The sequence below is a fragment of the Geosmithia morbida genome (assembly GCF_012550715.1).
Source record: "Geosmithia morbida isolate 1262 chromosome Unknown scaffold_7, whole genome shotgun sequence".
NCBI lineage: Eukaryota > Fungi > Ascomycota > Sordariomycetes > Hypocreales > Bionectriaceae > Geosmithia > Geosmithia morbida.
In genome coordinates, this window is record NW_023336194.1 from 597502 (window position 1) to 625144 (window position 27643).

At 54.8% G+C, this 27643-nt stretch overlaps 10 protein-coding genes across 10 annotated transcripts; 3 read left to right on the forward strand and 7 right to left on the reverse strand.

Annotated features, from left to right (window-relative positions):
• Positions 1-35: 35 nt before the first annotated feature.
• Positions 36-914, reverse strand: GMORB2_7022 (Protein of unknown function (DUF1445); the record flags this gene model as incomplete). The annotated part of the gene is made up of 1 exon (XM_035468987.1): positions 36-914. The coding sequence occupies one exon, from the start codon at positions 912-914 to the stop codon at positions 36-38; it is 879 nt and encodes a 292-aa protein (XP_035321367.1).
• A 618-nt stretch (positions 915-1532) lies between these two features.
• GMORB2_7023 (Short-chain dehydrogenase) lies at positions 1533-2548 on the reverse strand (the record flags this gene model as incomplete). Its single annotated transcript, XM_035468988.1, has 3 exons — positions 1533-1770; positions 1856-2405; positions 2464-2548. The coding sequence occupies 3 exons, from the start codon at positions 2546-2548 to the stop codon at positions 1533-1535; spliced, it is 873 nt and encodes a 290-aa protein (XP_035321368.1).
• An 836-nt stretch (positions 2549-3384) lies between these two features.
• On the forward strand, positions 3385-5047 carry GMORB2_7024 (BUD22; the record flags this gene model as incomplete). Its single annotated transcript, XM_035468989.1, has 2 exons — positions 3385-3573; positions 3662-5047. The coding sequence occupies 2 exons, from the start codon at positions 3385-3387 to the stop codon at positions 5045-5047; spliced, it is 1575 nt and encodes a 524-aa protein (XP_035321369.1).
• A 209-nt stretch (positions 5048-5256) lies between these two features.
• Positions 5257-8102, reverse strand: GMORB2_7025 (Fungal trans; the record flags this gene model as incomplete). The annotated part of the gene is made up of 4 exons (XM_035468990.1): positions 5257-6105; positions 6168-6437; positions 6514-7659; positions 7854-8102. 4 exons carry the CDS (start codon positions 8100-8102, stop codon positions 5257-5259), a joined length of 2514 nt encoding a protein of 837 aa, XP_035321370.1.
• Positions 8103-10925: 2823 nt separating this feature from the next.
• On the forward strand, positions 10926-11881 carry GMORB2_7026 (BTB protein; the record flags this gene model as incomplete). The annotated part of the gene is made up of 4 exons (XM_035468991.1): positions 10926-11005; positions 11062-11188; positions 11274-11687; positions 11807-11881. Coding segments are annotated over 4 exons (696 nt in total), but the record flags the coding sequence as incomplete, so codon positions are not given.
• A 684-nt stretch (positions 11882-12565) lies between these two features.
• GMORB2_7027 (aldehyde dehydrogenase (NAD(P)+)) lies at positions 12566-14246 on the forward strand (the record flags this gene model as incomplete). The annotated part of the gene is made up of 2 exons (XM_035468992.1): positions 12566-12690; positions 12875-14246. The coding sequence occupies 2 exons, from the start codon at positions 12566-12568 to the stop codon at positions 14244-14246; spliced, it is 1497 nt and encodes a 498-aa protein (XP_035321372.1).
• A 620-nt stretch (positions 14247-14866) lies between these two features.
• Positions 14867-16264, reverse strand: GMORB2_7028 (FAD dependent oxidoreductase; the record flags this gene model as incomplete). Its single annotated transcript, XM_035468993.1, has 1 exon — positions 14867-16264. The coding sequence occupies one exon, from the start codon at positions 16262-16264 to the stop codon at positions 14867-14869; it is 1398 nt and encodes a 465-aa protein (XP_035321373.1).
• A 1449-nt stretch (positions 16265-17713) lies between these two features.
• On the reverse strand, positions 17714-18439 carry GMORB2_7029 (uncharacterized protein; the record flags this gene model as incomplete). Its single annotated transcript, XM_035468994.1, has 2 exons — positions 17714-18163; positions 18296-18439. The coding sequence occupies 2 exons, from the start codon at positions 18437-18439 to the stop codon at positions 17714-17716; spliced, it is 594 nt and encodes a 197-aa protein (XP_035321374.1).
• Positions 18440-20564: 2125 nt separating this feature from the next.
• On the reverse strand, positions 20565-22428 carry GMORB2_7030 (FAD/FMN-containing dehydrogenase; the record flags this gene model as incomplete). Its single annotated transcript, XM_035468995.1, has 4 exons — positions 20565-21044; positions 21238-21542; positions 21634-21873; positions 21942-22428. 4 exons carry the CDS (start codon positions 22426-22428, stop codon positions 20565-20567), a joined length of 1512 nt encoding a protein of 503 aa, XP_035321375.1.
• Positions 22429-25779: 3351 nt separating this feature from the next.
• On the reverse strand, positions 25780-27628 carry GMORB2_7031 (protein AATF/BFR2; the record flags this gene model as incomplete). Its single annotated transcript, XM_035468996.1, has 2 exons — positions 25780-27446; positions 27571-27628. 2 exons carry the CDS (start codon positions 27626-27628, stop codon positions 25780-25782), a joined length of 1725 nt encoding a protein of 574 aa, XP_035321376.1.
• Between the last annotated feature and the right edge of the window lie 15 nt (positions 27629-27643).

The window sequence follows — 27643 nt, forward strand, 5'->3', positions numbered from 1 at the left end:
TCCACAAACAGATACCTAATCTCAAGCTGCCATCCTCATGATTGTGCCAATATGTCGTTCTCCAGAGTATCCAACAGGATCATATGCCCGGGAGCATGGCCTAAAACGGTCCCCTCAAGACCAGCCCTGACAATAGCCTCCTGCGGCGTGACACCGCAGCCCCAAAAGACAGGGACGTCCGCGTCGTCCCCCTTCATGAGACCAAGAGGTTTACCATCGACAGTCAGCGGCTTGTCACCCCACTCTGGCGAGTCAATATCCTGGATACCCAGCTTGGCAACAGCATCCCACCCCCAGGCAATGCACTCTCCGTGGGTGGGGAGGTATCGGCGAGTGATGGCGCGGACCTTGTCGACATCGGAAGCTTTATAGGACCTCATGGAGACAACGTACGTAGCCCCGGTGAAGACGCCGGCCGGATTGAGGGGCACGCTGGTCCGATACATGGACACATTGCGGTCGAGCACGATGTGGCGGGGGGTCAAGCCTGCCGCAGCCAGGGCCGACTCGAAGCTGTAGCTGCACCCGATGAGAAAGGCTACGTGGTCCGGCTCCCACTCATCTACGACGTCCACGACACCAGCCTTTGCCAGGACAGAGTCAACGTAGACGTTGAATCGGGGTGCGTCGGTTCGGATGTCGAGAGAGCTGGCAATAGCTTCGCCGGATTGAATGCCCGGGATGTAAGATTTGAGGTTGGCGTAGTCTCCCGGGGAGACTGACTCGGCCAACAGCGGGCACGGGACGGGGTTCCGCGCGCACAGGTCACGGAAGTCGGATGCATAGCGGGATGGGAGAACGATGAGATTGGCTTGTAGGTACGACGGCGCAAGGCCGGCGGTGGATTTCAGGTGCTGGTTCGACCGACTGGCGAGACGGACCTGAGCTCCTGTTTTGAGCTGCGGGGGTGCCATGGATGGTGGTGTGAATGGGGGCGAGCTGATATTTGAAAAGAAAAAGTTAGAATGGAAAGTGAAGGAGGGTTTTCGAGGACATCGACTTGATATATGCTATCGGCCATTTCCTTGATATCGGCGGAGTGCACATGTGCATGAAGGGCGGGGTTGTGTCTCCGTCGGCGATGCATATCTCTTGCCGTCCCGCAATCTGGGAGGGCGTCGGCAATCTGGCATGATACCGTCACGTTTATCGTCAGCCCTATATGAAAAGTGTGTTGACGCTGCCACGGACCTATCTTTACGTCTTGGAGGAGAGGCGAGTTACCCCGGTCCGACTACTCCGCTGACCATGCCAAACTACGCCCGGGTTCACAAGTCCGAGAAAGAAACATGCTGAGTTGGACATCCCCGGAGTTGGATAAGACTATTGCTTCGATAAATGGCGTCTGAGATATCTGCGGGCGAGATTCTAATAATATGCAATCTGTCGTCGACGCACTAATCCTGGCAACCCGCAACCCGGCCTGACCCAAACCCGGACCTTGCCTCCAGTGCACATCTCAGGAACACTGATACTGCGGTCGAAACAGACCGACCCGCAGGTAAGAGGGGGATCATCGTAGAGAGGCGCACTCAGAAGACAGATGGGAAAAGGCCGAGACGTCCACCGTCGACGAGCAAGACATCGCCGTTGACGTAAGCACCAGCTCGTGAAGCCAGGTACAGAGCCGTTCCACTCATGTCCTTCTCATCGCCCATGCGGCCCAGGGGGACCGCGGACTTGGGCATATCGTCCACCTTGGCACCATTAGCCGAAAGCACCGACGCCGACATGTCGCTGGGGAAGAAACCGGGTGCAATGGCATTGATGCTAACATGGATACCGATCAGTGTCCGGGACGGAAAGGAATTTGGAGAAAATAAGAAAAATACGCCGACCAAGAGAAGAGGCTTACCGAATGTTCCACTGCGGCAGGGCAACAGAGAGCTGCTTGGTGAGCATGGTGACTGCAGCCTTGGACTGGCCGTAGGCCCAACCGCCGGTAGGCTTCTTGTTGTAGCCGGCGACGGAGCTGGTGACGATGACGTGCGACGTCTGCTGCAGGTTTCCCTTCCTGTTGCCCGCGTCGAGGAGGGGGAGGAAGGCCATGGCGGTGAACCAGACCGCGGCCGTGTTGACTGCAAAGGTGCCGACGTAGTCGTCAAAGCCAATGTCGAAGTTTCGGGCGGCGAAGTCCTCGATGGTCGTGTCCGCCGCGATGGGCTTTGCATGCGGGCCGCTGACGCCCGAGTTGGCCACCAAGAGGTTCAGGTAGCCCGTCTGCTCTCTGACTGTCTCGGCCGCCTCGCGCAGGCTGTTCTTGTTCGTCACGTCGCACGTCAGGGGCACCACGTTGGGACCCAGCGATGATGCGGCTTGCTCGAGCACCTCACGGCGGCGCCCGGCGATGTATACCCTGGCGGCGCCGTTCTGGACAAGGGCCTTGGTGATCATCAGACCGATACCTGGCGTGAAGAGAGGTCAACACTCTGCCATCGTCCTCTCTCACCATCGGACACGTACCTGACCCTCCGCCGGTGATCAAGGCCACTAGGCCGTCGACGTTGAAGAGGGTTCCGGCTGCGAGGCTGCTCTCGTTGGATGCCATTTTGACTATCTACTCGAAGGACTTGTCGGAGGTGGTGGTCTCAGGAACGGTATCTAATCGCGCGTACATATCGCCTTCTTATATACTTGCATTGGGGTCAATTGCATCATCTCTGATTACTCAGAATGAACCAGATACACGACATGTCTACTACCGCTCACGTCTATTGTAAACTGTCAACGCTGACAACGTACCAAGAGGTGATGGTTCTCGACGAATCCAATTCAAGTTGTCATGGAATTTCGAGGAGATATGTCTGATATCCATGGAAGCAATACTGGAATGAATCAGGCTGTACGTGATATGCCTGCTCTATAATCATTTTCGTGTGTACATCTGGGTATTGCCCATTCACTGTCAAGGTTGTATGTATGTATTACTGGGTCCCACGTCGACCCCTCTCTGCTATGCATGCTTTACAATCATTCTAGCCCGGTGTTTAGGATAACTGCTGGTTAAAGCCGAAGACAAGGGATATCTCACCAAGATAAGAAGGAATACGGCTAAAGCCACCGATAACCCGGACTGTACTTCTCAACTCTGCATGTACTGATATTCTGTCGCAGGGAGTGAGTGGGTTGGCGATATCGCATATCCCGATCCGGAAAATACTGTGAGCGCACTGTACAGACCCTGGCACTCGGCATAGAAGAGACACTCAATAACCCTACAATAGCACAGTATGCGCCAAATGAATCCACACTCCAAGGGCCAGTTCAGAAAATAATAGTTTTTGATGATGCCTTCAGATTACTTACCCTCCAATAAATTATCCCACCAACCTTACCCTTCCAACAGACCACCCCCCCAGCGGTTGTAAACCCGCACAAGTCACAATGCCCAAGCGTAAGCGCTCTGAGGAGCAGACCCTCTCAGATAAGCTTGAAAAGTACTACGACGAAGTCTTCCGTGCCCTCAAGACAGCCAAGGGTTTCGAGCGCCAGCGTCTCAGCAAACGTCAGCGTGAGAAGGGCGTCACGCCTGACAAGCTGCAGAGGCTAGAACGCGAGGTGACAGTCCTGAAGGTACGTCTCCGCCTAGACCCCGAGCTGAATCCCAGCCCACAACCCACCTGCCCGTCTGCTAATGCCTTGCCTCTTCCCCCTACCGTAGTCTCTCGACCTGCACCAGACGGCACGCGCACACCTCGCCTCGTCCCTCCTCAAGGTGAAATCCATCGCCTCCTCGCCGGAACTTCCCGACCAGATCCGAAATGGCGTGTCGAAGCCCGAACTCCCCGAGGAAGAGAGGGTGGCCCTGCACAACGTCACGAGCGGCCTGTATAACCGGAAACAGGTCAGGGACGCCGTCGACCGCGCCATAAAGGTGGCCTGCACGCACCTCAAGGTTGATCCTCCCGGAAAGGGAAAGAAAAACGCCAGGGACGTGGATGAGAAGAAGAAGGAGGAGGTGGAGAAAGAGAGCAAGGATGGGGAAGAGCAAGAAAAGCCAAAACGTATTCCCGTGAGGTCAAAGAAGCAGGTGTCCGGGGAAGAAGAAGAGGAGACCGATTTTGACGGTTTCGACGACGGCCATGAACAGGCTGATGAGGAGGAGCTCGGCAGCGACCAGGAAGAGGCCCGGGTATCTACATATGACGCCCTCCTGGGCAGCTCATCCGACGAAGATTCCGGCGACGACGCCGACTTGTCACGCTACGAGAAATTCCGCGGCACAGAAAAAGTCAACCTAGACGACATATCCGGTTCCGAGTCAGAAGATGGAGATGAATCTGAAGACGGCGAAGAGGACAGCGAGCTTGAAGAAGCCCGCATATCCAAATACGACACTCTCCTAGGCGACTCGGATGGTTCCGACGACGACGATGACCTATCACGTTACGAGAAATTCCGAGGCACAGAAAAGGTCAACCTGGACGATATATCCTCCATCTCCGGTTCCGGCTCCGGCTCCGAAGCAGACGCATCCGACGACGATGGCTCGGACTCTGATGAGGATAACGACGACGTCGGCTCCGCCCCCCCCGCCGCATCGCCCTCGCCACCGCCATCTCCTCCGCCCGCCAAGAAGACGAAGAAATCCAACAAGGTGACCGCCACACCGCGCGACACGACCTTCCTCCCCTCCCTGATGGGCGGCTACGTCTCCGGATCCGAGTCGGCGTCCGACGTCGACGTTGTCGCGCCCAAGAAGCGTCGCGGCCAGCGCGCCCGCCAGGCCATCTGGGAGAAGAAGTACGGCGCCAGCGCCAGGCATCTCGCGCAGCAGAAGAAGAAGGGCCAGAAGGGAAGGGACGCAGGCTGGGATGCGCGTCGCGGCGCCGTCGACCCGGCCGACGCCGGCAACAGGACGCCCTGGAAGAAGGGCGTCGTCAACCCCTTCTCCTCCGGCAAGGGCGGCCACGACAAGAGGCCGCCGCCCCCACCTACCAAGAAGGACGACGAGGGTCCGCTGCACCCCAGTTGGGAGGCCAGGAAGAAGAAGGCGGAGTCTTTGAAGAGTGTTGCATTCACGGGACAGAAGCTGGTGTTTGATTAGGAGGTATGATGAAACAGAATAAAAAGCACATTTGTAATTTCTTTTTAGCGTTTTGGCATTTGGTATTGATGAGAAAATTATACATGTAGAATAGAAAAAAAAAGAAGAGGACATTGGTATACTGCTCAAGCGCTGAATAGTAGAATATGTGGACGGCAAAAAAAGAAAAAAAAAAGACATTAGACCACAAGAATCGATGACGGTGTTCATCAGAGCAAGTCCTTGAATTGGCTGAATATCGTACCCTGATGCGGCCCGTACATGGCACCACTCGGTGATATAGGGCTGTTGGCCAGCTCAGATGCAGTGCTGGACCGCACGCCGCCGTCTGGGTCAATCATGTTTTGTACACCGTTGAGGCCGACGTAGCCTTCGAATATCCTCGACATCTCCGTCTGAAGCCTGACACCGTTCTGATCCACGGATGGGGGCTCGACGCTCTGTGACGACTGCCGTGCGGCCCCTGTGGGCCCTGATCCCGTCGGCCGGCCGTTGGCAGTGTTGCTGAAGTGGTGGTGGTGCGGGTGGTTGTTGTTGTTGTTGTTGTTGTTGTTGTTGTTATTGGTGGTGGTGGTGGTGGTGGCGGCGGCGGTGGTGGCGACGGCGGGGGTCTGCTGGCCGGAGGCGGAGTCGACGTGGCCGCGGGCGAGACCTATCATGCCCAGGGCGGCTGTCGAGTGCGCGTCATCGTCAGGGTTCAGACCGAACCTAGGAGCCACGTCCTTGAGCGAGCGGATGGTACGCCATAGGCGCTGCGATACCCAGCTCTTAGCGGACAGGTCGCTGACGAGGTCGAGGGCCATGTAGAACTCGTCGCGGCAAGTACCGCTGAAGCGGACAGGCGCGTGTACCGAGGCCAGGAAGACGGCCGAGATGGCGGACATGAGGAACTGGTGATAGAATACTTGGATCCTCCGGTACAGGTTGGTCGTCGTGTTGATGTGATGGAGGTACTGGATCGTGTCGCGCGCTAGGTCAACCACCCGCTGGGCTTGCATGGGGTTGGCCACGATGCTTGTCGCACTGTGGAGCACGGGGGTGTATAGTAGGATGCGGAGCTGTGACGTCCATGTCAGTGGGACAGCACGTTGCATGAGAGAGGGAAAAGGGACATGCATACCTGGTTGAGCCTGAGGTAAGTCCAGATGCGGAGGCGGCGAAGATTATACGACGGTGACGTCGACATCTGTCGGTGCTCCAGACTCCAATTGCGGACCTTCATCTCGTCGGGTACCGTCTCGTACCACTGGAGGATCTCCCGGTCCAGTCGCTCTATCTCCTCCTGGTGGAGTTCCTGAGCTAGCACCGGCTCAAAGTTGGTAACCTGCCTCCAGACTTTGGCTGACAATTTGGAGTAGGTGATCATGACGACGAGGAAAGGATGCTCATCCTTGAGAATTCGTTGATGGGCCATGTCAGTTGGTGGTTCCGACACATGTCATGCGTAGCAGATAGACCCGACTTACAGGGAGCGGCAGATTCGGATCGATTTCACTGTCCTGGATGACGAACGGGAGGCCGGTCTGGAAAGCCCACCTTCTGTCGAGAACAAAGGCCGACCAGAAGCTGTTTAGGGCATCCTTCCTCTCGACTTCATTCTTGATCTGCATGAGACCCATGTGCCTATGGATGCCTAGCTCGAAGCATAGACGGGCGACGTGGCCGACGACTCTCCAACCAAGGACCTCATCATTGGAGAGATACCGGTAGCCGGCCACGAGAGCGAGGACATTCAAGTTGCTTATGCTGCTGGCTTCCGAGAGGAGCTTGTGGTTGAGGATGTTTTCCATGCTGTCAAAGAGCCGCACGGCTCTGTCGCTGTGGCCGTGCTCATCCACGACTAGAGCGCAGCACATGACAATCTTGAGAAGCAGTGTCTTGTCATCGTTGAGCATCCTGAGGGGTGGCTGACTCCTCAGGGGACCCATGAAGGATGCGAGGCTCCTGGCGTGCGAGATGACGGCTTCGATATCGGAGACAGGGTACATTGCGCCGACCTCGTCCTGGTGCAGCTGACACAGCCGCACCATCTCGTCCGGCTCGAACTCGAATAAAGGATCGGGTCGGCCCGTCCAGTCCGTCATGTGGGTGGCGGGTGCCGCAGCGAGAGGCCCCAGCTCCTCCTGCTGTTGCTGCTGCCGCCCCTGCCGCCGCCGCTGCTGCTGCTGTGATGGGTCGTTCCCCTCGTTGAATGACCGGTATCCCATATTGGAAATTGTATTCTTCGCGACATCCAGGCCGTAGGCCATAGTGGTCGGACCCTGGAACGAGCCCGTCTTCGGGTACGTCGGATCGGGTCGCCTGGCGGGGGTAGCGGCCGAGGACTGCTGCGGAGACGGGGAGATGCCGGGGGGCAGCCGGTCCTGGACAGGAGCGACGCGGGTGGGATCTGCCTGCATGGATTTGACGGTCTGGCCGAGCTCGTTGAGCTCATTTTGCAGGAGGGCGAGGTGGGACGTTATGCGCCTGTAATCATCCGTGTCCTTGAAGTTGTTAGTGCAGCAGTTGGGGGTGTAGAGGCACTGCAGGTTGAGGTTGCCGCACCGATGGCAAGGTGTTTCCCCATTGCACTTGATCTTGCGTCGCTTGCACTCGTTGCTGTTTTGAAACTGCTGTCAGCCACTTGACCGCGGGGACGGCAGCATGCCACCGTCAAGAGCGTCTGCGAGTAGCAGGCAAGTAGTAGCAGTCTACCTTACCATGCGATGGAGATGTACTAGCAGTTGGGGATCGTGGTCAGCCTTGGTCCCGGATGTCTTGGATGCAGATGAGTGCAGATGGGAGGTGGACTTCTTGGGAAACTGACTCTGTTCCTCTTGCTCCTCGTCTGCTTGGCAGTGGAACTACCACCGTCGTCCATAGACTTTCGCTTGTTGCTGCCGCCGCCGCTGCCGTCGTTGCCGCTTTCGACTGTCGCGATGGCGTCCGGTGGCGGAGCGGAATTGTCTCCGACAGAAGCGGAACGGCCGGGACTGTAGGGCGACGCCTCAGTCAAGGCGACTGGGGCGTGAGCCAGGTAATGCAGGTCTGTCGCCTGCGCGTCGATTTGCTCCATGGCGGCGGCCACGGACGAGAGAGGAGATCCGGCGGTCAACGCAAGGAGTTTTCGAGTACGATGACTCCCCTTGCTCTCCCCTTGCTCTTCTACGTGATTAGGATAAATACGAGCACGCGTTGCACTACACCGTAGGCTGATTGACGTAGCCGCGGATCGCATCTCGGAGACCGGGCCGAGGATCACCCGAGGAACGCTTGAGGGCGTGGGGGGCGGGGGGGGAGCCACAGTGTACGGAGGGGGGGGAGGGGGGGGCTGCTTACCCCCTGCAAGAACAATCTGGGGCTTCCATTCAGTGGCATTACTATGTATTATCAGTTTATGTACCGATCCGTATAGCTGGTATTATGGTATTATTATTACTATTATTGGAAACCTGGGCACCCCGCGTCAAAACTGCCTTCTTCTCACGCTCTAACCCAAATAATATTACTCATCACAACTACAGCATCCCGTACACGAATGTCATCGAGCGTCCATAGTGGCAGTGTATATCTGTAGTCCACAACCATCTCGGCCCCGGTGAAGAACGAGCTTGCGTTACTTGCGAGATGCACGTACGCCGCTTTTGATTCCCAAACATCATCTACAGCCACGACAGATCATCAGCACACGTGCATTGAATATCGACGACTACACAGCTCAGGCTGCAGAACACGTCGGTGGTGATGGGGGACACGGAGCACGCCCAGAATCACCATGAGGGGTCATGCGCCGAGCTTCATTCAGTTCGAGAAGGAAGCTGGACCGTCGCTCATGCTAGTATCGATTCAACCAGGCGACATCATCTTCACCGTCGCAAAGTCACGCCACTCGCGAACTATGATCTTCCCGAGATGCAACGCCGCCACCTTGGAGGTGTTTTGGGTCAGATGGTACCATGGAACGACAACGATGCTGCTGCATATACTGGTGGCGATGTCGACATCTCTACGCCCTTGCTATTTGGACAGGTGGCCAACGGCTTTTGCATTGTAGACGACGCCATGAAGATTTGGGATTGATCTCGGCGTGGTAGGCTCCCAACGATGACGCGGGAAAGGCTTCTAGTCGTAGGCCGGCATGCTCCGCCTTCGTTGACATATTTCAGAGGTTCGCTGGTACGACGGAATCCGTAGGCAAGAGGCAGCTTGGGTCTCGTAAAGAGGGAGCGAGGCAGCACGGCGATCCAGTCTGTGTACACGTGTGGAAACGTACGTAACGCCCACATAGCACTTGGTCCGTACGGATACCCGTCGCAATGATATCGGAAGCAGCTTGCGACTATCTCGCGGGGACAAGCAGCAGCAGAAGCTTCGTAGCGTGTGCAGAGTGGGTGTGCCACTCGCCCATCTAGGCACAATTGCTCTAACTTTCCTCGCTATCATCAGGCATGAAAGGCATCATCAGCTGCTTCATCCCCACTCGGGCGTCGCGAGAATATGCCATCACTCAGAGGATGGCAGGTCTGACCAGGAGGTCTGGGCAGCAAGACTCATGGGGAGAGTAGAGGGAAGAGCTGCATTGTGCGGAATGCACTTGGGACCTGAAGAGGGCCGGCAGGTCCATCCAGTGGGTAGACGAGGACGCATGATTGCGCCATGCATGTTTCCAACGCGCAAAAAGGGAGATGAATGGCACTACCCAGGAGAAGGGAGTCGACCATGTATGATGCGGGTGGGTGGTGACTACCTGCGGATGTTTTGGAGACAGCTATTCTGGGAGGCTCCGGTGATTGGTGGGAAGATGGCTTCGGGGAAAGGATGAAAGGAAAAAAGAATGGAATTTCTGGAGACAACAACACCATCGCCCACGGCAATGGCGACAGAGACAAGTCCGCCATCTCGACACTGGCTGGCGAGAAACCCAGTCAACTCCCTGGTGATGAACGTTCTGTTCTAGCATAGATGCATCTCGACACGAATTTGCGCTCGGATGCTCTCTGATCACCAGACAATAGTGGGATAAAGCTTTGCTCGTCCTCGTACCTTGTCCGGGACCGGGATAGTGTGGTATTCATCTCACACGAATGATGGATTGCTAATTCGATGGCGGGGCTATCACCGGACGGGACGTATGTTTCCTTGACAAAGATTGTGGAGCCTATAGGTCAAAACCCCACGGTTGCTGGGCTGGCCCCATAGAAAAGGATATGATGTGATGCCGTGGCCTTGTTGGGTCACATGGCGGAGAACGGGGCTGCTTGTTGGTCAGGGGTAAGGAGTAACGATCAGTCATCGGATCTATACGAGTACATGTATTGCTGGAAGCCGGGGGGGAAGCGGACCATCGGATACATCGGTTGCATGGCGAAGCTGTTGAATAGACGGTGAAAGAGTCCAAGTAGCAGACGACGCACCGCGTCTCGGGAGCTCCGATGGACCTCACGCGGGGGAAAGGTTGCTGATTCCCAGGTACGGGATGGTGATACTGACAACGGAAGCTCATGACCCTCGTATCCTCACCTGTGCATAAGGTTTGCTGTGGAGGAATTGGAGACCGGGCGAATGATTGTTGAAGCTCGACGCAGGTCGCTTGACCGTTTCGGCTACACGAAATGGAATCTATTACGATATAACTTCAATCGTCTCGGCCCAACCCCGCTCGAGGATTGCCAGAGCAGGTTAAATCTACATCCATTGTGAAGGCTCTTGGCATTTCGAGAAGGGTTATTTAGCAGGATTCCGTCGTCATCCTTACTTCATCTCTGCCAGCTTTTTCTCCGATACCAGTCCGACCTGGTTCATCGATACTACATGTCAGCACACTGCTATAAAACAACAGAACACTGGCCATTCTCATCACGTCTCCTGCGTCTTATCGACTGTTGACTGAACTCGAAGAGAGACCGATCAAGCCGCCATCCGAGGAAAAGGCACCATGGAGACTCCCGCAGTTGAGAAGTTTGTCTCTTCACTGAAAGAGTATGCACGGCAAGTCATCTCACCATGATTAGCTCCGTCTGACACTTCCTTCCCAGCTACTACAACACCGACACTCTGACGGATTTCGTCGTCGTCTGTGGCGACCAGGAATTCAAGGTGCACGGCGTGATCCTGTCGGGCCACTCCAAGTACTTCGCGACGCTGTTCAATGGCAACTGGAAGGTACGTACGCACGCAGTGTGGCGCATCAGGTTGACCCCCTATGCGTGATCCGGGATGTGTCAAACAGTGCTAACAGGCACTTTAGGAGAGCGCCGACAAGAGGATCACCATATCGGATTTTGAGCCATGCATCGTGGAAGCAATGCTCCAGTTCATGTACTCGTTCGACTACGACACTGACAGCACCGGGTTGGTGCACGACGCCGAAGTCTACCAGATCGCCGACAAGTACGACGTCCCAGGGCTCAAGGCGCACGCCCAGAAAAAGTTTAGCGCTTCTCTCAGCGGCCGATGGAACGTCTTTGGCTTCTTCGTCGCCATCCCCGTAGTCTACGAGTCCACGCCTCCGACGGACAGGGGGCTTCGGGACCTGGTCATAGAGGCCGCCCAGCGCCACATGGGCGAGGTGATAAAAGAGGACGGTTTTGACGACCTGATCAGGACAGCTCCCGACTTTGCCGCAGAGCTCATCCCCGCTCTGTATCGCAAGCTACCCTCGGTCAGTGGCTACAGGTACCGGTGCCCTACGTGCGGCCACCACTTCCAATGCGACGGCTCCGGGAAGTATTCTTCCTGCCCGAGCTGCGGTCACGGCCGTTCAAACTGGGGCCCCTACAGGTTGTGACATACAAGAAAGGGCCGGTGGATGTTGAAGTCACGGATATAGGGGACCGAAGGCAGGAGAGATCTTAACTGTTCTAACTGATACAAGATGGAGCCTGTGCAACTGCCAATGTTCGCCAATGTCGAACCCGTGGTGACACTGAGAGCATGCATAAGAAACCAAAAACGGCATCTAGAGTAGGGAGATGGAACCGGTAGCTGCGGGACAAGAGAAGAATATCTCGTCCGCCTCCTCAATCCTGCTATCGGATACCCGCTTTGGTATCTAAGGAGCGTTGCAATCTCGACAGAGCTCCGCAAGTATTATCTCTGCTATGCATATCCTCCCTACTTCAGCAGTGGGGGAGGACCCTGCATAGGAATATCCGGTATCATACAATTCATCAATAGGATACGAAATACGGGAGCTACACGTGCTCGTCTGGAAGGTCAGTGACGGCACCCAAAGTCTTGTATGAGCTCCAACTTGCTCGAACGGAAGAGTTCAACGTTGTGACGTATCGGTGACATTATCTTATCACAACCCCGATAGCTACAACTCATGTATCCTAGGCACACACCCTATCATTTATGTTCATCTTGAGGCCCCCGTGCGATGGGGTGCGTATCACATGTATTAAAGCGGAGAACGGGGCGTAGCTTAAACGATCTCTGATATCATTGTTCGCTCATGCCGTCCCTCCTCGCACTCGACCAGATTAGAGCATTCGTAATCCACAGGCAGTGCTTCTTGGACTGAACATCATCGTCAGCATGTCTCTCCAGGTCAACCTCACTGCGCCCAACAAGCGCGAGATCACTCTCCCCACCGGCCTATTCATCAACAATGAGTTTGTTGCTGCTACAGGCGGAGGCAAGATCTCGAGCATCAACCCCGCGTGAGTACCATCTCCCCGAGAAACTCTACAGATTTGCGTCTTTTTCATATCTGTTTTCTGTCCCCGTTACCTATGTAACGAAAAAACAAAACAAAGAATGAGAATAAAAAATGAAAATGCATCGTACGACGGGGGGTAAAGGTACGCAGAAGAACAACAACCATATCTGACACACCATCACCAGAGATGAGAAAGAGATCGCTGTAGTGGAAGCTGCTTCTGCTACAGATGTCGACAAGGCCGTCAAAGCCGCCCGTGCTGCCCTCGACGGCGAGTGGTCTACTATGGCTGCTTCCGACCGTGGTCGCCTCATGTACAGATTGGCCGATCTGATCGAGGAGAATCGGGAGACGCTTGCCACCTTGGAGACGTGGGATAACGGAAAGCCCTACCAGGTCTCCCTCAACGAGGATCTCGGCGAGGTCGTCTTCACCCTTCGTTACTACGCCGGCTGGGCCGATAAGATCTTTGGTCAGACGATCCCTCTGACGTCGCAGAAGATGGCATACACTCTGAAGCAGCCCGTAGGCGTCTGCGGGCAGATCATTCCGTGGAACTACCCGCTGTCCATGGCTGCGTGGAAGCTCGGCCCTGCTCTCGCCTGCGGTAACACCGTCATCATCAAGCCGGCAGAGCAGACCCCCCTATCCATCCTCTACCTTGCGTCTCTGATCCCCAAGGTCGGCTTCCCTCCCGGTGTGATCAACATCGTCAACGGCTACGGGCGAGTATCCGGCACAGCTCTAGTGGAGCACCCGGACGTCGACAAGATCGCCTTTACTGGGTCCACCTTGACCGGAAAGACCATCATGAAGCTGGCCTCTGCTACGATGAAGAACATCACACTAGAGACGGGTGGGAAGTCCCCCCTCCTGGTCTTCAAGGATGCAGACCTCGATCAAGCCGCCAAATGGGCCCATGGTGGCATCATGAGCAACCAGGGTCAGATCTGCACGGCCACGTCCCGACTTCTCGTCCACCAGGACGTCATCGATGACTTTGTCGCTCGCTTCACCGGCGAGATATCCAAGCACAAGATCGGCGACCCCTTCTCGGACGACACCTTTCAAGGTCCGCAGATCACCTCGGACCAGTACAAGAGGATCCTCGACTACATCGAGACAGGGAAGAAGGCTGGCGCCACGCTCGTCACGGGAGGAAACCCTCACAAGAACGTAGGCGGAAAGGGCTTCTTCATCGAGCCGACTACCTTTGTGGACGTCACGAAAGACATGGCTATCTTCCAAGAGGAGGTCTTTGGACCCTTCGTGACCATCACCCGCTTCAAGGATGACGCGGATGCTGTACGTCTCGCGAACAACAGCTCTTACGGACTAGGCTCTGCCATATTCACCAAGGATATCGAGAGAGCCCACCGCGTGGCTGCAAGGCTGGAGGCTGGTATGGTCTGGATCAACAGTTCGAATGATTCTGACCCCAGGGTTCCATTTGGTGGTGTGAAGCAGAGCGGTATCGGTAGGGAGCTTGGTGAGGCTGGTCTTGAGGCGTACACGCAGACGAAGGCCGTCCACGTGAACCTGGGACAGATGCTGTAGAATGATGCTCCCTGTATCGGAGACATATTGTGTATCTCCGACCTGGAACGTTTCCTACATGCTCGGCCTGCATATCTTGAGATCAGACTGTTTCTTGAAAAGTCCGCGCGGTCCTTCCCTCCCTTGGCTACCCGTCCTCGGTCGATTCCCTCGTCTCGTCCTTCTATTTGCTCCACCACTGCTGCAGCAGCGGACCCAATCTGTCAACCGGGTTACCGATAACCGCGTCTTGATGCCGGAGAATTTAAAAACACATCCGGAGCTCTCGATGGCAATGAGGCTTGAACCAACCCTATATTTGACGTACACTAGGAAACGCGAACGGACAAGATATCACAGCGATGAGTTCGGCTCTGATGTAGCTCCTGTGCCGTAATCTGTTTCTATTACCTATATCAAGCCATGACCTTGGCAGTCATGAGATTGTAAGGTTGAGTACGAGCATGACGAGTTATCAGTTGTTATGGCAGGTCACCATTACATGCGCATCATCATCACCACAAGTAGCAGTAGTAATCGTTCAGGCTATATATCATAACGAGGGGTTGAATTGAAGCTATGGGTAGTTACGCCCATTGTTCCAAGTCCATGTTTCTCGTAAGCATCTAATAAATGATCCATCATATCTTGGCAACAGACCGGTAACAAGGGTAGTTTCCGCGATCTAGCGAAGCGCGCAGCTCCCGAACACGTCCCTCGGTCAGCAGCAGAGAAGTGGGGAAGTCCTCGGGAAGGTCCTCACCCAGGATCAGACCTGCGGCGGCCTGAGAGGTTCGGAACCCCTTGATCATCCCGGTGGCATGGTAACCACCGCAGACGAACTGGTGACTGCGACCGGGGAAGGGGAGGGGACCCACAAACGGAAGGCCGTCCTGGGTAAAGCCGACGATTCCCGACCAGGCCATGTCGATCCTCGCATCAGGCTTGGGATCGGCAATGGCCTCGTAAGGGAACCCACGCAGGTGGGCGTGCGGCATCAAGTCGGTCACGCTGTCATCGCCGGTGGTGGTGCGTCCTGTGCATGCGCGGCCGGCGACGACACCGCCGTCCTCGCGCTGGATGAGATAGTCGTAGTCCTTGCGCCCGTACCTATACCAGACCGAGTACTCTGGCACAGTTCCCAGAGGAGACTGGCCGTCGTCGTCGGCGGCCCAGTGGACCGCATTGACGCGGACAGGGGAGATGAAGGGCTGCATCTCGGGGAGGAGATGGCCCATCCAGGCGTTTGTGGCGTGCACGACCTTCTTCGCCTGGATGCTGCCGCGCTCGGTCTTGACGGTGGCGAAGTCGTCGCCGTCGTCGTCGTCGATCGAATGGACGGTTGTGTTGGTCTGCAGGTTGACCCTGTCTTCTCCGACGAGCGTCTCCCAGACCTTGGAGATCCACTTGTAAGGCCAGACGGAGCCGGCAGGGATGGTGACGGCCCCGACACAGCGCTTGGACAGCCTCATCTGGCGGTGCAGGACGTCCGGGTCAGTCGTCACGGTGTGGAGCGCAGCGAGGTGGGGGGCGTGCACGCGCATGTCTTCGAGGGCCCGGACATCTCTCTCCCATACGGCCTGGTCATAGTAAGCCTCGACGCCGGTGGTGCGGACGAGATCGCAGTCGGCACCGTCCTCCTCCGTGGCAGCGGCAATGGCCTCGAGGTGGCTCTGCTCAAACTCGGAGATCTTGATGGCCTCGTCGATGCCAAACTCGTGCTTCCGCTCGTTCCACATAGAGAAGAGCATCGTCTTGATGTGGCCCCCATTGCGCCCGGTAGCGCCCGAGCAAAGGGTCCGGGCCTCGAGAACGACAATCTTGAGGTCGGACCGCTTGGCGCAGAGCGTCCGCGCAAGGGCCATTCCCGTGATACCTGTTCCGATGATGACAACGTCGGCCACCTCTTGCGGCCAAGGCGAGTTGTGGTTGGCAAGTGCATGCGGGTTGACGTGCCAGTACGGCCTGGTCCAATTCGCCCGCGGGAGGCCGGGGTCGACCACGCCCGGCTCGTATATGCCCTCGAGAGCTCCAGACATGTTTGCGGGAAGTCGGAGATCTAGACAGATAGCGATTAGAGAATGAGCAAGATGGATCAATGAGAAGAGATGCAAGCTCCGTGAGCGAAGATATGAGACGATTCAAGAACTAGAACAAAGCTTGGTTGCAAAGACTGATGCGCGTAGAGGAAACACTTCCCTTGTATAGTTCCTGATATCAAGTCTTCATGTGAAAGCTCTCGAGCTTGTCCGCACTGATGCCTTTTCCTCTTTAGGAAACTAAGATGAGACCCTGAACCTCCCCCACCAAACGTTTAAGCAGCTGCTGCTTCAAATGTTGGGCTCAAGCGGGGCATCCTTACCCACAATCTATTCGGGCTCGGGAGATGCAAAATCTGCAGATGGTTGAGACATGAAGGGGTACGAGCCAAAGAATACAGCTCTGTATTGCGCGGTATAAACGCTACTTGAATATATGTATAATATATCCAACGTCGGACTGGTATTCTACCGCCCCCCAAGTTGTATGGCCTGACATGAGTATCGCCGTACCTACACAACACCATATAATACCGCATAGACCCCCGATTGCAAGTTGGGGGGTCTCGAACTTTGCATTAGAGAACATCGGCATCAAGCCGATCATGGTCTCCCAAAGCTGTCTTGTCAGGCCATTCCTTGATGAGTGCACTGTTCCACTCCAGACGATGCGCTGTTTCGCATCTATAGATGTTCTTCGAGGTCTGACCCATCAACTATTACCATGTGTCGACTCCATGATGTGCATAAATCGAATTGACTGACTGTCACCATGCATTTTGAAGTGAAAGAGCGCTCCCTCATCACATGCAATCTCTTCCCCTCTTGTCAATGTCACATGAGGAACAGCTTCGCTTCTGCCATCAGCTGCGTCCATCTGCTCCCCAGATCCCTCTCTTCCCACATATACGGTAGATACTGTATCCCTCTCAGCAAATTTATGAACCGACTACGTCTATAATGTTGGAGTAACAGTCCCTTGAAGAACTCTCTATGTCTTTGCTGAGAACTCGCGGCAGCACCCAAAAATGTCGCCCACACCAACACATTGGCCCCCGGTTCATCAATCGATATCCTTTGCAGAGTCTGCATCAATAGCTCGACCTGCTGCTCCTCGGACTGTTCTCTCTCCATGCTCACTCTTCTGCATACGGAGGAGGGCAGGCTTCGAATCTCCATAGCTGCTTGCACGTATATGTCGTGAGCTTGCTGCATAACGTCAATGATGACAGTCGCAGTCTCCGGTCGGCCTTGGGAGCAGTGGCGGACGCAGTCGAAGCACTGGTCCCATCGGGATAGTGAAGTCAGGGTTTCCATGCCAGCCCATTCGCTGATGTGCGGCGCGGCGTATACCCTCATTCTAAGACCTTTGTTACCAACGAATGCTCTCTCTTTTTTTCTCTCTCTCTTCAAATCGAATGGAGATATATATCTCTCTTAGGAAGGGTCTTACTTTCGAACCTGCCGAATCAGAAACTTTCCGAGCTCGGTCTGGCTGAGCTTCTCTTCGCCTCCGAGGGCCTCTGTTGCCGAATACAGCATGCCCAGAATGGTCGCATAGTCATCCCTTCCCGTCACCATGGTGGTCACGAGCAGTACGAGGACAGCTGCAATGGTAGCTTCGGGGTCCTCGTGAGCTATGCCCAAAAGGTTACTCCTCTGGCGTAAGCCCTCCAGGGCTCTGTTGTAGAGAGCCTGTGGGCTGGTGGGAATCGGATCAGTCCAGGATGGGACTTGATGGTCCCGGGATTCACCGTCGTCGGCATTACACATGATGCCATATTCTATCCCGTCCCTTCTTGACATGGCTTCCCGGTGAAAGGCTGCCACGGTGAGGACAGCGGTCATGACAAGCTCATCGGTGTGGGCCATGGGGAGGACGATGTATCTCCAGCCATTCTGGATTCCGTCCAAAGCTATCATCTCTCCAGCAATATGTTTGGAGTCTTGTCGAGATACGTCATGTTAGACATGACCAGACGGAATGCCTGAGAATCTTCCCCAAGTCCACCTCATATGACGAGAACTCACAATGTAACAGCAGGCCCCGTTTCCAAGGAGGAATGTCGTCGAACGGGAGCTCCGTGAACATGCGACCTGACATGCTAGCAGGAGAGCAAGTAAGCGGTAGGCCTGAGCAGGCCTGGCTATCTGATGGCTCTCTGGAGTCCTCATGTTCTATGTCCCCGTCAAATTGTAGTAGAGCCCTACCAGGGAAGTTTGGAGAGGGAGATACGCAGTTTTGGATCGACTCCGAAAGTCCAAGGTGTTTCCATGAAATAGTTCCTAGGGATGTAACGTCGGCTGCTGTAAGGTCAGAATCCACCTCATCCCAAACCCCGACTTCCTGTACTGGTGACTCGCCGGAGTCGACAGCTTCATCCGCTCGGCTGAGAGAGAATGGTTTAGAATGTGCGTGGTGCACTGTGGCTTCCTGACGCTTTGCTGTCTCCCGTGATAATGTGCGCCTGCTGAATGATGAGCAAGCGGAAATCTCCGGCTCGGATCGAGGTTGGGTTCAGAAGTACTTTTCACACAGGCTCTGGATAGTCTCGCCCGCCCATTTCCCTCTGCTGCTCACACCGTCTGCAAACCGAATTCGAATGCTGTTATCAACGCCACTGCACTTCAACCCCCTCGAGCAGCATTTCCCACATTCAGGTACTCTGCGGTCGCATGAGACACGACGCCGCGAACACTCATAACAACCTGCGACGATATCAGGAAAGCGTTCTGCAGTGCGGAGAGAGCCAAGGGACCGGTTGGAACGAGGAGCAGGTACGAGACCTACCCTTCACCTTTGGGCGATAAGGGCGCTTTCGCGGAGGCGTTACTATGCGTTCGTCGGTTCGGATCACCATCATGTACGAGATGAAGATGGACGGCTTGACCAGACGGCCATCAGAGCTGCGATGTTTTGCCTGCCTCTGAGGAGGAGGAGACGATTTTTGAGACGGCTGATGATAATACCAAGAGTTGTAGAGGAGAGAGTGGTCTCATCTCACCTTGTCAGATAAGAGCAAGTGGTGGTGGGGCTTTGGGTCGGGGAACTGAAGAGGGAGGGGTCTGCATCTACATTTGACAATGAATGACAGCCTCACGCGGCATCAATGATTCCCAGGGGTACGAGACGCTTGCTCATGCTCTCAGTCGGTCCATTGGCTAGCCTGGGCAGTTTCCACCAGGACGAAATTTGAGAGAAATTCGGAAATCTCGCGCTTCTACAGGAACCCGCCTAGGTATCCTCTGGCAGTATACAATAAAGGTTTTCAGAAAGCACATGTTAAGGGTAGGGGTTGCAATGAGAGGTTATACATCTCTATCCTCCTTCTGTATCTTCTAACTTCTCCGCCTTTATTTATGAGAATACTTGGAGGAGCTTAGACAACTGCTAGCTGGATCTGTATCAGGGATCATTTGGCGAACCGCATGGAACTGAGGCGAGAGGATTCTGAGAGTGGTATATATCGAGTAGTCACTGACCCCGATTCCATCGAGGAAAGGGGGCAGCGATCGATATACATACTTGTGCTTGCCACTGATTTCTTCATTACTACATTACCACTTCTACCAAGCCTCTATGCGCAGACCCTGCCACATATCTCGCTACTCCCTTACTTGAGAAGACCTATTGTCTGACCATTTGACCCGCAACCCCAAGGGTTCTCCTTTGTGACTCCTCCTTGTAGGTCCTCTGTGCCTTACTTGCAGCTCTCCTCGTTACATCACGGCACAACGACCGTCGCCGACCATTTTTTTTGTCATTATGTATTGATTATGCCTGCCTTGACCAGCTCCTTGAATACTTACCTCACACCTCGTCTCCACGGGCGATTCTAAGGCCCGTGTGATTCATGGTGCCCTTCTATCCCGATATCCGGCGCGGCAACCTTTCAGTGTCCAAGAAGATGAACTTCGACGACGAAGGTCTATATAAGGGCCGACTAGACTAGTTGAACATTTCGCGTTAGATGGTGGGGAAACCTCTACATATCATGGCAGTTGCGTCGTGAGCTGAGATGCCCAGCTTCTTCTCTTCTATCTTCGTATGCATCGTACCCACCCCATACCCTCACTCGGCTCTCAAGCCATGTGCTAGAGGACCGGTCGAGATGGAAGTCTTGTTAGAGGGAGACGACGAGAAAAAGCAGACGTTTGAATAATATTGTGGGACCCAGCAGGATGCTATAGACTAAGCGACTACATGCCGAGGCTTGCCGTGATGGAGGCTGTGTGAGGTATCTTCGGATGGGGATGATGTTCCGTCCCATCGCCTTCACGTACAAGACATCGGAACAACTCAATACGTCCATCCGCCGGCCCTGGTACTCCAGAATCCATCGGGGTCAATCTGGGCCTGGAGGTCTTTGAGCTGCGCATAGTCCCGATACATTTGCGTCACATTCTGGTCGAAAGTGGCGTCGTTCATCAGCAGAGGAAGGTATTCATCTTCGTCCGCTCTCCATTCGGGCAACTTGGTCTCGAGCCACTCGGTCATCTCCTGGACGTGGGAAAGGCCGTCGTCATCGTCGGTCGCGGCGAGCCACGAGCACTGGATCTCGAGCACTATGCGGTCCGGGTCCGATGCCGTGAGACCCAGGGCGTTACCGCCGTGCGTGGCCGAATTCCGGCCGATGACTGCCGGGAATGGCTGGAAGTCGATGGAGCACTGCACCGCCGTTTGGAGGCTGCTCAGGAAGGGCGTCACTATGTCACGGTACTTGTCGGCAATCTCCCTGTACCTGCCCGGATCGTCGCTCGTGTAAGGGAGGGTAAAGGTCTGTTCGGGCCCTGTCAGCGTGGGGACGGGGGAGGCTGTAAGATGATGCATCTACACTTGGCTTACCCGGAAGATGTTTCTCGCAACGAGGAGTTCGGGCAAGGCGCTGTTTGATTCGAGCTGGTTTTGGGGTTCCCCTCATGTTAGCATCCAGCATAGTTTGCAGATTCATCGGTGAGACCTTGATTCCTACCAGATCGGCGTATGATCGGGTCCCGGTACCGTCCGTAAGGGGTACGATGTCGAGGAATGCGGCAAAGGGCCCATCAACGGGAGGCTCAGGTGCTTGGTAAAAGTAGAACATGAGGAATGATCTGGTCCCGCCGAGCGTTATGAGCGTCGTCATGATGATGGCCGCCTTGGTGTCGTCCTGGTTTTCCGGAACGAAGTTGTGGAGGGCGGCAAACAGCTCGTCAGCTTTGGAATCGCTGTACGTTCTCGTTCCACCCCAAACCTGGCCCATGGGATAGGTCTTGGCGGTGAATTGCGTGACGATTCCTGTTGATACGACATCAGCCGCCCATTAAGAAAAACCACATCTGGGAATACCGACCCAAGTACTACTATTCGGCCAGAGGAGTAAACATACCGAATTGATTGCCACTCCCACGCATGGCCACAGCTAGCTCCGGGTCTGAGTCGGCATTGACATTGACAATGTCGCCATTCGCCGTGACAGTCTCCCATTCAACAATGTTCTGAGCGGTAATCGTCAGCTTAGATGATTCCCCGGGCAGGGTGTCTTCACTTACGTCGGCTGCCATCCCATGCTGGGCGCCAAGAAAGGAGAGGCCGCCTTGCAGCAGAAGACCAGCGACTCCGACAATGCCTGCTCAAGAGTTAGTCATGTGCTGGCGTGGCTTTCTTTTCCGAGGAAGGGGGGCTCTATATTCTCACCGAGACGGCCTCCTAGGATGGCCACTCCCTGCTCGTCAAGAGTGCCGATAACGTCGTTCCAGGTGCCGCCGGGCTTGACGTACGCGAGCTGCTTGTCCGCGTCGTATGTGGTGCCTACCATGTCACTCATGGAAATGAGGACGCCGTCTTCAATGCTGGAGTGACGAGGATTGGGCTCGTGGCCACCGCTCTTGACAGCGAACTGAACATCAGGGTAGTCGTTGAGGACATTGACAGCGACAGAAACATCCTGGGCAGTCTGGGGGAAGACGATGCAGGCGGGCTTGACATCCCTGAGAAGGGTAGACCAGTATGTCTGCCTCTCGGCAATGTAGTCTATCGTCAGAGGCTGGGACACGCGGTCGCCAAGGGCAGTGGACAGGTCGTCGCAGGCGTTCTGCGTAGCTTCACTCGGACTGGCCAGGGCAGAGGTGGCAAGGAGGACGACTGTCCAGAGGACGGCACCGGAAGATTTCAGACAAGGCATCGTAGGCCCGCCCAGTAAGAAGAGTGATATAGAAGAAGAGTATAGAGAGAAGAAGATTGTTGTCTGCCGTGCGCACTGATAGAATAGCACGGATTCCCCAAGGACCCAGAATATAATATGTACAAGATGGCCAAAAGCAGGGGGATATCGACTTGGTATTTATGCTCCACAGACAATGGGGTCCACCATCTCCATTGTAAGACTATAATACCTCTGGTCCTAACCGAGATATTGTAATGTCGCTCTCTCCATTACCAGGCACATAGAGTGTCAGTGCGCGTATGGGATGTAATGCCCTGTAAAGCAAATGGGACGGAGTTGGCCCCAGCAGCGCGAATAAACCGGGCGTATTACTATGAGATGAATTATAGCGGGAGAAATTCCCAGGAAGGCTCTCCTGGAAGATTCAATACTCGTAAACGAATTGTTGTAGAGATCTTTGGACGCGGTGTCGCGTGCTACTGCTTACAGGAAGTGTTGCGAGGTTGACATTAGAAGTCCGGCAAATAGAGGCTTACATCGTGGATCGCGAGTCTCCTACGATCAGCCGTCCGATAGTCCAGCCTCGAGTATGCAGGGGACCCAAAAGAAACGATGGAAGCTCCATGGTTGCGCAATTCCGTCTTTATGTGCTGGGCTACTCGGACCCGGTGGCGTCACATAGTCTGCGCCGTTCAACAGGGTCATATTACCCGCCGAGATCCATAGCGGCCCGTGAAGTAAGCGATAATCTCCTTCAAGAATAGATTCCTGCAGGGAACTATCGATTTTCTTGGAGCTCTCCATGCCAAGATATGTCGTGGAGGCTGGACAGGGACATGGAGGCACGGGAACGAGTAACCTGTACTAACGTAACGTATTATTGGCCTGTTTCTTGAACGGGCAATGCCAAGCAATGTTTTCTTCACGGGATTGTAAGCACAGCTGATCGACATATTGGAAGATACGTAGAGTGGACAGACCAAGGAACCGGAGAAACCAGAAACCAGAAACCATACCCCTGACCCCCCCTAATATCTTGAACGATCCAACTACTCGTATTACGCATTGTAACCACTCAGGGCTTGCGCGTGCCAGACATCCCACTGCTGTCCTCTTGACTGTTACCATCTACTAATCAATGATACATGATACTCCGTACTCCGTATTGCATTCCCCAGTCCCCAAGGGGCCTCACCGCTTACGCAGCAATGAGACCGACAATGGACCTGTATAGTATAACCGAGACTATGGATGGCTTCTTCCTCAGCTAGATCCTCTTCTTCCTTTCTTCCCTCTTCATCGTCAAGTAGGTTCACTGAAGCTACCAAACCAAACCACCAGCGAGGCCAGCCCGTCACAAAGATCCTCTCGTCCCCTCAGATAAACATTACCCTTCAGGAAGTTATCTAACAGGGGGGTCGAGTCACCAAATCGATTATATTACATGTACATGTTATGTTATGGGGGGGGGGGGGGGGGGGGGGGTACGGTTAGTTTATGTCTGCATATGATACTGGCTACAGATTACATATATTATTATGATATGTGCAATGGCCACATTGAAGAAAGCCCCCCGTCAGTTCACGAATGAGATGAGAATCTATTATATGTAATCCGCTACTCGGGTTACGTGTAATATATCAATTAATCCATCAACCCCTCACGACGATCCAGCGACATGGATCTATCTCGGGCCTATCGCCCAACTTCGCAAGCAACTCGTCTGGACCATTCCACTACCCCAGGATGACTCCCCATGCCAAAGAAAGCATTGCCGACGCCACCCCATTATTGGGCTCTCGACCGAGTCCGTGACGATCCGCATCTCCGCCATCCTACGCCCTTCACAGGTTATGATGGAGAAAGCGGAAAAGAAAACCCCACGGATAAACTGCGCCACTACCATGTCCTGATGAATACGAACTCCCCCGGGCAAGTCCAGGCCTCGGCCTAGCTCTGTGCATTCTCTCTTGACCTCCTGGAGTCCCGATTCTTGAGTCCAGCGGTCTTACGTGTTGCTCTGCCAGAGATGTAGCCCCGTGTTTTGGCGTCAAAGTCTTTTGTCTGATTTCCATCAGATCGCAGCTGTCAGACAATCGAGTCTGCCTGGGGTAGCCAGTACATTATTGGGAATAGATGATTAGGCCTGTTAAGCAGTGGTAGGAGAGAAACATATAGTAGTTGAGACACTGGTAACGAGCGTGTATATATCAATCGTTTCTCTCCTCTTCCTCGACATGATCGGGGAGGATAGCTGTCCATGTAACCTCCTGGGTTCCTTCTACCCCATTTCCGTACTGTCCGTCGGTATAGGTGCCGACAGCAGTTCGTGGACACTGTTCTCTTTCTGATTTCAAGAGATTGAAGTTGGCTTACACTGATCTCGAGCTCTTGAGAGGATGGCCACCCCAGTATTATCACCTCTCATTTTCACATCTTCTTCCTTCACACCACCTTCAAGCTCTCCCCTCACAAGTCGATTGATCTCCTGAACATCAGAACCATGACGCTCGACTTCAATGCTATGATATGAATCCCACAGTGTGGCATCGTTGACCTGAGCATCCTGCAGAAAGCAATGCATATATTACCACCGCCGAAATCCACCAAGACACTTGACAGCCGTGCAACGTCTGTAGCAATTCCGCCCTAACGTTCATCAAGCTTGCAGATCAGACAGAAGCCTATCCTTTACAGCCTATCGACCAGGACGGATTGAAAATCGCCGGCTTGGGCCATCTGTAGATGAAATACACCCTAATATCTCACATTACTGCCACCAACATTCTATCCGCACACCTTTCATCTATTCGGGCGTATGGTCTAGGGGTATGATTCTCCCTTCGCATATTTGCGATTTCTGGGAGAGGTCCAGGGTTCAATTCCCTGTGCGTCCATGGGTTTGCTCTTTATCGTTCCTTTTTTCGTCGTTTTTTTTTCTCTTCTCCTCTTCTCATAATATATATACAAAATTTCCCCCTTTCATTCTGTATGTAATCAACCTAGCAGACCTCTCTCCGTCACCATCATACGTCTTCTTGTGCTGCCCTATTGATCCAACCCATACCCCGTATACCTTGTCGTCCTCTACGCTACATCATAGCTGCTGCCCCGATGTTGTTGAGACGCCTCGCAACGGCATCGTCATCATCGCCGGATCATGGCTCCCGACCGAGAGTCCGCGGTTGGGTTGTTGAGTAAAGGTCGACACGGCATCTACGAGGAATTACAGGGTCAAAGTCGACTTGCATGTGTGCCATACAGCGTTGATGCATGCATTCGCCCAAGCCCTTCTCCTTTGCTTTCCGTGACGGTTGCATTGATAGTATAAAGAAATGTAGAGATATGCCCAAGATTGAATACAGGTACTTAACCAAACAGGCGCACCTCCCCATGGGCCTTCATATCAACGTCGTCGTCGCCGCCCTCCTCATCGCTCTCCTCGTCGAGCGCGAGCTTTCTGCCGAACAGGGTGCCGAACAGACGGTCGACGGCCGACTGCTCCCAGGCGCGACGGTCCTCGGGGGCCATGAAGTTCTGCAGCTTCTCGTGCACGGTGAAGCGGATCTTGCGGCCCTTGCTAGCCTTGCGGTCGACGTTCTTGCGGGACTTTCCACCCGCCGACGCGGCCGTGACCATGACCGACGGCACGGCGCTGGCCTGCTCGACTGTGGAGTCGACGGTGCGCTGGTCCACGAGCTCCTTGAGGAGCTGCTGGTACAGGTCCGCATCGTCGTAGATGCCGTCGTCGTCATCGTCGTCATCGTCGTCGTCGTTGCGGTTGCCGCGGCGACCCTTGTTTCTAGCTGCCTGGATGGGAGCGCACGACCGGGCCACCTTGGTCCGCTTGACGAGGCGGTATTCGGTGTTGGCCAGCTGGTCCTCCAGGCTGCGCGAGAGAGTCGTCAACTTGCCCTTGTTCCTGCCGCTGGGGCCGCGCATATCGCCGCCGACCGCGTTGACGGCCTGCACCTTGGCCGACCACTTGTCTAGGTTGTCCCGACGCACCTTGGCGTAGCGCTTGTCGTCGGCCTGCATCTGCTTCCATATCTCGGCGCTGGCCGTCGAGGCGGTGAACTCGTACTTGCGTTTCGAGCCGGCGCGCGACGGGCCAAACGTCACGCGCAGGTCGCTGATGGTGTTGAGGAGCTTGGCTGCTGCTTCCTCGGCGGCGGAGTAGGGCTCCCCCTCCGATGACTGGTCGCTTGCGGACTCGTCCAGTGTCGGGAACGTGTTGGCTGCCACGAGGGCCTTTTGCAGCCTGATTCGTAGGTTCAGGAGCCCATCATAGATCTTGCGCTGCTGCTGAATCGCCAGTCCCTTTTGGATGTCGGCGTTGGCGGATGCCGCCATGTCCGACTGCTTGTTGGCCACGTTCTTCTTCTTTTTACCGTCCTCGTCATCATCACTCTCGTCACTCTCTTCCTCATCATCTTCGTCCTCGTCCTCGTCATCGTCATCATCCTCCTCCTCATAGTCATCTCCGCCATCGGCAAGCGCATCGAGCCCGTCGTCCATGTCTTCATCCTCACCCGAGTCATCCTCACCCTCACCATCATCCTCGTCGTCCTCGCCCAGGGCAACGCCTTCCTCATCTTCCGAGTCAGACATGAAATCAGCAGCAGTAGCCCTGCCGTTCTTCTTCTTCTTCTGGTCAAGAGGCCTGGAACTGCCGCGGAAGACGAATCCGTTCAAGCGCTCGGCATCGGATTCAGCGAGAGCGTCGTCGCTGGGGATATCCGAATCTGCCGCCTCATCCTCATCAGCCTCGAGATTGGCAGTCTCAGGATCGGCATAGCCCTCCTCATCGCTACCATCTTCTCCCTCTTCCCCATCATCCTCGTCGCTCTCCTGTTCGAGAGCAGCCCTAGACACCTTGGCGCCCCGGTACTGGGGGCCCAGCGTCGCGGGATCCTTCTGCCTGAGCTTACTCGCACCTACGATCTCGTAGTGCTCTGTCCCCGCGTTGGCGACATCGCCGACGTCGCTGTCGTTGTCGGATTGCACGCCGCGTCCCTCAGCCTCGGGGTCGTAATCTGTACGTCATTAGTTGTCAGAAGTGAGAAGGATGGAGAGAGAAAGGATGGAGAGAGAAAGGATGGAGAGAGAAAGGATGGAGAGAGAAAGGATGGAGAGAGAAAGGATGGAAGGGATTTCTACCATTGACAATGTGCTCATCTTCCTCAAATTGGGCCGCGCGACCCTTTACCTTAGCCATTTTGATGTTGTCGAC